Source organism: Chlorella variabilis (assembly GCF_000147415.1).
Source record: "Chlorella variabilis unplaced genomic scaffold CHLNCscaffold_4, whole genome shotgun sequence".
In the NCBI taxonomy this organism is placed as follows: domain Eukaryota; kingdom Viridiplantae; phylum Chlorophyta; class Trebouxiophyceae; order Chlorellales; family Chlorellaceae; genus Chlorella; species Chlorella variabilis.
In genome coordinates, this window is record NW_005435084.1 from 1676780 (window position 1) to 1684453 (window position 7674).

General features: G+C 66.9%; 3 protein-coding genes across 3 annotated transcripts in view; 2 read left to right on the forward strand and 1 right to left on the reverse strand.

Moving 5' to 3' along the window:
• Positions 1 to 2565, forward strand: part of CHLNCDRAFT_50737 (hypothetical protein) — a gene marked incomplete at both ends in the record, with an annotated part of 4964 nt that extends 2399 nt beyond the window's left edge. Inside the window, 3 exons of the mRNA XM_005850089.1 lie at positions 4 to 421; positions 993 to 1207; positions 1318 to 2565. Coding sequence (XP_005850151.1) covers positions 4 to 421; positions 993 to 1207; positions 1318 to 2565 — 1881 coding nt within the window. The remainder of the gene's footprint in view (positions 1 to 3; positions 422 to 992; positions 1208 to 1317) is intronic.
• A 1267-nt stretch (positions 2566 to 3832) lies between these two features.
• On the reverse strand, positions 3833 to 6460 carry CHLNCDRAFT_50738 (hypothetical protein; the record flags this gene model as incomplete). Its single annotated transcript, XM_005850338.1, has 9 exons — positions 3833 to 3971; positions 4152 to 4267; positions 4441 to 4563; positions 4955 to 5098; positions 5286 to 5398; positions 5670 to 5744; positions 5879 to 5963; positions 6075 to 6142; positions 6295 to 6460. The coding sequence occupies 9 exons, from the start codon at positions 6458 to 6460 to the stop codon at positions 3833 to 3835; spliced, it is 1029 nt and encodes a 342-aa protein (XP_005850400.1).
• Positions 6461 to 7332: 872 nt separating this feature from the next.
• Positions 7333 to 7674, forward strand: part of CHLNCDRAFT_50739 (hypothetical protein) — a gene marked incomplete at both ends in the record, with an annotated part of 1934 nt that continues 1592 nt past the window's right edge. The window contains 2 exons of the mRNA XM_005850090.1: positions 7333 to 7345; positions 7426 to 7517. Of these exons, the coding sequence (XP_005850152.1) occupies positions 7333 to 7345; positions 7426 to 7517 (105 nt within the window). The remainder of the gene's footprint in view (positions 7346 to 7425; positions 7518 to 7674) is intronic.

Sequence of the window (7674 nt, forward strand, 5' to 3'; positions counted from 1 at the left end):
CAGCGCAGGCCAAAGGGCGAGCCCAAGGACTTTGCTGTGGGCGATGACGTGCTGCTGCTGCCGCCGAAGCGCGGCAAAGTGGGCAAGCAGCTGGGCCGCAACCGCATCGTGTGCCGCGTGGTGGAGATCAAGCGGCCCTTTGGCGTGACCATGTACCGGCTGCGGAGCGGAGCTGGAGTGGTGGAGGGTATGCATCAGGCCAGCAGGCTATCTAAGGCGCCACCCAGCCTGGCCAGCGAGCTGACCTTCAGCGGCACGGCGCAGCGAGGAGTGCCTGTGGTGTCTCTCAATGTGGCGATGGCGGCGCAGCCCGGCGGCGGCAAGGCAGCCGTGCGCTGCGGCTGCCGCGGCGCCTGCACCCGGAACTGCAGCTGCAAGAAGAATGGTGCGCGGTGTGGGCGGCACTGTGGCTGTATAACCGGTAAGGGTGGCAATTGCAAGAACCATTGAAAAAGTGTGCCTTGTACGCTTTGCCGTCTCCGCTGGAAGGTGCTGCCGCCTGTGGCGGCTTCATATTTCCTGTTCATTTCTGTTGTTCGGTCTCTCTGTTCGTGTTGGTTGGCTTGTAAGAGTTGTATTTCTGACGCTAGAGAGGTGAGATGACAGCGGGAGCGTTGAAGCGTGCATGCCATCACGTGTGCAAGCAGCCCCGCTCCGCCCCGCTCAACCCTCAAACAGGGCTATATGGGGTCAGTTCACGTATGGGAGGGGAGCGCCGCGCGGGCTGCCAGGAGGGAGCGGGGGCGGGGGTTGCCCAATCGGGAGGGTGCCACATCAGGGGGCAACATGCTGCCGCCGCACCAAGTCAGCGACCCCCTGCACGAACTGCAGCACCTCCTGCTGCTTCCCATCGCATAACACATCAACCAAAATAGCTTGCACAGCAGGTCTGCTGGTTTTGGCGATGTTCTAGTCAGCCCTGCCTAGGTTTACTGGCTGTATGGCTTCTGTGGCAGCCGGGAACTGCTTGCCGCTCCTGGTCGTGCTTGCAGCAAGCCTAGTGGTGTCGGCCGCTCGGTCGTCACCAATCGGCAGCGGCTGCAGTGGTGGCGGCGTGCCCGGCGCCAGCGCACAGGCACGCGCGCTGACCGGCCGGGCCCTGCTTACATCGCCGGCGTCCACAAATGTGTCAGCACACCATGACGGCGCGCATCAGCCTTTGCACTTGTCGGGCGGGACAGCTGCTGCCCTGGTGCTGGCGCCACTGGTGAGTGGATGAGCTGACCGCCCCTTTCTGACCGCCCCTCTCTGACCGCCTCGGCTGCCCGCTCCAACTCGTGCACTGGAGGCTGAACCAACCTCGCTGCTGCTCCGCAGGTGTCGGCGCTCTCCAATGCGGCAGGCGTTGGAGGGGGTGCCGTGTTTGTGCCGCTGTTCTCCGTGCTGCTGTCAATCAGCATCAAGGCCGCCACGGCACTCAGCCAGGCGGTCATCACCGGCGGAGCCATTGGCTCCGTGGCGTTCAGCCTCACACGGCAGCATCCGCTCCGCCCCGGCGCCCCGCTCATTGATTTCAGCCTAGCGCTCACGCTGCTGCCGCCCCTGCTCCTGGGCGTCGCCACCGGCGTCCTTCTCAACCTGGCCCTGCCCGCCTGGCTGGTCACCATCCTGCTCATCCCGCTGCTCATCACCTTTGCCATACGCACCGCGGCCACGGGACTGAGCATGCGGCGAGCAGAGAAGCAGGCACAGCAGTGGCTGCAGCCGCAGTCGGCCTGCAGCAGCAGCGGGCAGCTGCTGGTTGGCCCGCAGCCAGAGCCGTCGCCCAAGCTGTGCCTGGAGCTTGTCAGGCGGAGTGTGGCCATCAAGGCGCCACGCAGCAGCCGCTCCCTGCACCACTTGCTAGCTGCCGCTGGGTCTGGCTACAGTGTTGCTGGCAACAGCTCGGATGGCAGCGCGGCGGCGCAAGCAGCGTCGCCTAGCTGGCACATTGCTGCGGCAGGGGGGGCTGAGCAGGCGGGTCAGCAGCAGCAGCAGGCCAGTGCCAGCCCCAGCAAGCAGAGTGAGGTTAGGGTCGAGCTGGAGGAGGCAGCAGCAGCAGAGGAGGGCGCACCAGAGCCTCTGCGCTGGAGCGATGCCCCAACCCTGCTGGATGGTGTGCTGGATGATGAGCTGATGCCCATGCATAGCTCTCAGCGGCTAAGTCTGCATGGTTCGCAACAGCAACTGCAGCGCTCGTCAACTTGCAGCGACGGTCTGGCGATTGACTGCCAGCAGCGCAGCCAGTCGCAGCAGACAGAGCACGAGGAGAGCAGGTGCAATGGCATGGCTGGAGCTGGAGGCAGCGACACGACTCAGGTGGGTGCCTCAGGCTTCGAAAAGTCTGAAAGCCTGCGATATGTGCTGAGCAGGCACCGGTGCCTGCTGCAGGGTGATTGCCTCCCTGCCCCATGGTCCAAGCTTGCTAAGATGGGGCTGCTGTGGATTGCCTTTCTGGGCCTGACGCTCGGCAAGGCGCATTTTGGGCGCTGCAGCTGGCAGCACGGCCTGCTGTTTGGCCTTCAAGCTCTGCTGGCGCTTGCCCTCTCTGCGCTCTTCAGCTGGCAGGCAAGCAGTGCGATGTGACATGCCCTCAACACACAAGCCCCTTGCAATAATGAAGCCTGTCCCATCGTGGTATCTGCAGGCCATGCGTGCACAGCGGGGGCAGCGTGGCGGCAATGAAACCGAACCCATCCTGTCAGGCACTCCCAGCAGCAGCAGCGCAGACGCCGGCACCGCCTATATCGCTGCTGGCTTGGATGCTGTGCCAGGCTGGACAGCGCGCCAGCTGGCAGCTGCCTCTGCAATTTCGCTGGTCGGCGGCGCATTGGCAGGCACTCTGGGGCTGGGGGGCGGCATGGTGAGTGGCCGACTCAGTGCAGCCTACAGCGCAGCCAGCAGCTGGCATGCAGCCAAACCGCTTGCCCGTCCTGCCGTATCAATGCCCCTGATGCTACAGTGTTGCGGCTGGCTGCAGGTCATGGCGCCCCTCTTGATTGGTGAGTGCATTTGTTTGCATAAAAGTTGTGGATCAGTTGGCCACTGCCAGCGAGCCAGCCAGCCACACGTTGCTGCCTGCCTCCTGGCCCGCCTGCCTGCAGAGCTGGGCGTGCACCCATCGTCCGCCGCCGCCACGTCCGGCCTCTGTGTGCTCTTCTCCGCCAGCACAGCCCTGGGGGTCTTTGCCGCTGCGGGCCGCATAAACCTGGTGTATGCCGCGGTGTTTGGTACCGCCTGCCTGGCCGCCGCCTGCCTGGGCACCTTCCTCATTGGTCGTGCCGTGCGGCGCAGTGGCCTGGCCAGCTCCCTTGTGCTGCTGCTGGCGGCTGTCATCGGCTTGGGCGCCCTAGCGACGACCGTATTCTCGGGGCGGACCGCTGTGCTGGATCTGATGCATGGAGCCAGCGTGAGCGGCCCCGGCTTTTGCGGCTGACCCCTGCAGCAATGGAAGGCGCTCCAGCCCTGGCCCTCCAGCGCTGGCCCGCTTTGTGCCGTCAGCCTGTGTAATCACTTCAATGACAGCAAATTGCTCCCGTCTCCACACACAACAACTTGTACAAGTCCTGCTGCTCCCATACCACATGTACCATGCCGAGCATACTCCTATTGTTTTCAGCTTGCTTTTTTAATTGATATTCTCCGCTTACAGTCAGCATATTCGCTGGTCAAACACAAGAATGTCACATTCATGGTTAAAGTGAGACAAAGTAGTGCCAAATGTGTGAATCAATGAGCCGTTAGCCGCCGCAACGGGCTGGGCAGAGGTGCAGCTTGGTCTTGAACAGTGCATGGCACGAAAGCAGCTCGCGCGGCAGCGCTGGCGGCCCTGGCGGTGCAGGCGGCACCGCCATCACTGGTCCCGCGGCAGGTAGCCCAGGATGACGCGGTGCCGCGGGTCGCTCTCCACCGTGCCCACCCCCTGCAGGCCCTGCGCCTGCATGCACCCCTCTATGTCGTACTGGTAGTACTCGTCGCTGTGTGGCTCGGTGCTGCGCCACCAGGGTGTTGGAGGGGGGTGGCGAGGGGTTGAGGTGGCGAGGGGATGAACGAGTGGAAGGTGAGAACATGGAAGAGGGCCCTAAAGGGGACGCCCCTCGCCCTGCTGCCTGCCCCACTCCTCCAGCCCTGCCCTGCCCTGCCCCCACCCGCCACCCGAGCCGCCAGCCCACCTCTTCATCAGCGTGAACAGCACGGGCGGCAGGTTCTGGATGACCTTGCTGCGCGGGTTGTTGTCGCACAGGGCCAGCGTGCCGCCGGGGCGCAGCAGGCGCCGGCATTCGCGCACCTGCAGGGGGGCACCGGGGTTCCCAGAGGTGGGAGGCGTTGCTGGTTGGCTGGCTGGGGTCAGGAGGAGGCATGCATGCCCCAGGGAGAGGGCCAGACACCTGCACCACCACCACCTCGCACATCGCAGCTGGCCCACCGCCGCGGCCGGTCCGCAGCAGGCGTCTCGCTCACCAGGCCCTCAATGGCGCGGCCCGGGCACTCGTGCGCCACAAACTGCACCGCCACCAGGTCGAAGGAGGCGTCTGGCAGCCCCGTGGATTCCATGTTGGCGTGCATGTATCGGATGCGCTGCCGCTGACTGCGGCAGGGGGAGGCAAGGCGCCGCAGGGGGGCAGGGACGGGTGGGCATGGGGGAGGGCCCGCGGGGAGTGTAGGCAGCAGGCCGGGCAGCCCCGAGAAAGCCAACCGCAGCCATGCCTTCTCTCCGGGGGCCGCCACTTCCGCGCGGGTGCCGCGCGGCGGCCCTTGTGGGCTTGCCTGGCCTCCCCCCGCGCCGCCCGCCAGCTGCCGCTCCCGCAACTCGGCCACCGCCCAGGAAGGCGGGGGACAGTTCCAGGCGGGTGCCCGGGCAGGGCAGCGGGGAGCAAGGAGGGTGCCCCCCAGGGGCCGAGAACCGGCGCAGCATTGGTGCAGCCAGCGGCCAGCACACCGCACGTGCCCTTGACCCCCTCCCCCCCGCACCAACCTGAGCCTGCGGCCACTCTGCCGCCAGCCAGCGCGTGGACACGCCCACGGAGCAGCCGATGTCGATCATGTCGCGCACCTCGCGCAGGTCGTGGCGCGCCTGGAAAGCGCGGATCGCGGTGTAGATGGCCTTGCGCAGCCGCGTCTGCATGGGGCCGGCAGAGGCCAGGCCAGGCAAGGCCGGGTAGACAATGTGTGTGTGCTGGGTGGCCAGGTGTGGGGCAGCTGCAGGCAGGGCGCGGGGCAGCAGGCTGCGGGCCCCGCGGGTGCCGCACTGGCGGATGGCGTGCATGGCCGCCGCCGCCTCGTGCGCCGCGCCCGCGCCCACCCACCATGGCCTGCAGCGGTGTCAGCTGCTCCGTCTTCCACACCCGCAGCGCCATAACGTCGCTGGCGGGCTCCACCTCGAATGCCGCCAGCCAGTTGAGGTTGCCCTCGTTGTAACCTGCGGCGTGGGCAGGAGGGAGGGGGGTGCGGGAGGGTGGGAGATGGGAGGGATGGGCAGGGCACAGGGGCAGGCAGGCTGGGTTTGTGTGTGTGGGGGGGGAGCCTGCGCAGGGCCGGACTCGCCGGTCCCGTTGGAAAGCAAGGAGCAGCATCGGCGCCGCCGATGTCTGCCTGCCCTGGCTTGCTTCCCCTCCACCCAGCCGCCAGCTGCCAGCATGACTGCAGCGCAGCCCACCCCAGCCTAGCTGCCCGCGCAGCCACCCACCCACCGTGGAAGGGCACGGTGTAGTAGTCTGGGTAGGCCAGCCCCTTGTCCTCGATCTCCTCCTTAATCTGGAACACCTCTGCAGCAGGCGGGAGGCAGGGGCCAGGGCGGCGGCAATCAACCCGGCACACGGGCATGCCAGGCTCGCCAGGCGGCCCAGGCAGGCTGTCGGGAGCCTCTGCCCTGCCCCGCTCTGCCGCCCCAGCAACCCACCCGACTGCTCCAGCTCCCGCACGTTTGCCGACCACGGCACCCCCGCCTTCTCGGCGGTGCTCTTCATCGTCTGCCGCGCGCCCAGCTGCAGGCGGGCAGGCAGGCACCAGGGCGCGGCAGGTGAGTGTGAGGTGCCACCATGGCGTGCATGCACGGCGGTCAAACTCCCGTCCCCTCCCCAACACTCGTCACACACCTTCATGAGCGCGAAGAGCGGCTTGAAGTTGATGGCTGCGTTGACCACACGTGACAGCGTGTCGTCACCTGCGGCAGACGGCAGCGCAAGCCCTCCAACGTGGCCAGCAAGCGGCGAGCGCAGGCGGGGAGGGGGGCACGCAGCCCGTGCCCAGCCGGTCGCTGCTGCCCATGCACCGGCGGCTGTGCGGCGCCGTCTCTCTGATGAACCTCCCACCTACCCGTCCAGTCGGGCTTGGCCTTGTCGGCCACGCCGCTCACGTTGGTGGCGCCGCTGGCCTGCGCTGCCGCGACCGGTGCCTGGCGCCGTGCCGGCCGCCTCATGGGCGGGCCTGACACGAAGGCAGCATGTTGCAGGCTGCCTGCCGCTGCTGCTTGAGCCGCCATCTGGCTCTGGGTTTGCAGCTGGGATGTGACAAAAGCTGTGAGGGGGTGGGCTGCGGGAGGGCTCAGACACAGCGAGCTGGTTGTGGGAGTGAGTGAGTATCAATAATTTTGTCCGAGCCGAGGGGAGCCTGCCTCATCCTGCACGTCTCCAGATTAGATGACAGCTGGCAGTTTGAGCGGGGAGTCGAGCGGGGAGCGGCGGGCAATTGCAATCAGGGCACCAAAGCCTGCACTGCAGATTGCTGCCTGCCTGCCACACACGGGAGGTCATCACTGTCGGGGCAGGCATCCTACTCTGGCTCTGGGGCTCCACGGCTCGGGAAGCAGGCAGGGAGGGCATGGCGGGTCAGCAGCTGGCGCCTGCTTCCATAGCAGCACAGCAGGGTGCTGCGGCGGCGCCGTCGCACCCCCGCCGCCGCCTGCCACCGCTCTGCGTCCTGCACCGGTGGCAGCTACGGCGGCAGCTGGCGTGCCGAGCAGCTCAGCAAGCCTGCAGCTGCGGGGATGCAGAAGCTGGAGCAGCGCACAGCAGCAGTGGCGGCAGTGGGAGACGGCAGCTGCTGCTCGCCGGCAGCTGCCTGCTGTTGGGAGCGGGCCAGGCAGCGGCGGCAGCAGCGGTACAGGCTGCAGCCTCTGCCGCGAGCAGCCCAGCCGCCGGCAGCAGCAACCGCGGCCTGGCGGAGCTGGTAGCTGCTGCCAAGCCCAGCTGGCCAGCGTCTACTGCCGTGGGGTTCCCAAACTACGCGAGGGCGGGGCCCTATCAGCCCACCCGGCTGCCGCCGCTGGAGCACACATGTGCGTGCATGCGTGTCTGGCTGAGCGCAGCTGTATTGCACTAGGCCAGCCGACGATAGCTGTGCTGCAGGGCCACAATGTGCAAGTTGCGTACAGACGTGATGGACCCTCCCTGCCCCGCTCGTTACACCCCTTTGTGCGCCGCCGCTGCACTGCCTCCGCTCCTGCAGGCGCCAGCTGCTTCCCCTTGTGCGCCGACAACCGCTGCCTGCTCAGGCTGCACGTTGTCTACCCGCGCGGGGGGACCAGCGTGGGACTCAAGGTGGGTGGGTTGGGTGGAGGGCGGAGAAAACCATCTGGCAGCAGTGTGGCGGGGCTGTCAAGCAGCTGATTCCAGAGCCGCCTGCATGCCTACACTCCTTGCTAATGCCCGCCCATCATCCGCTCCCAGCCCCAACTGTAACCCCCCCCCCCCCACC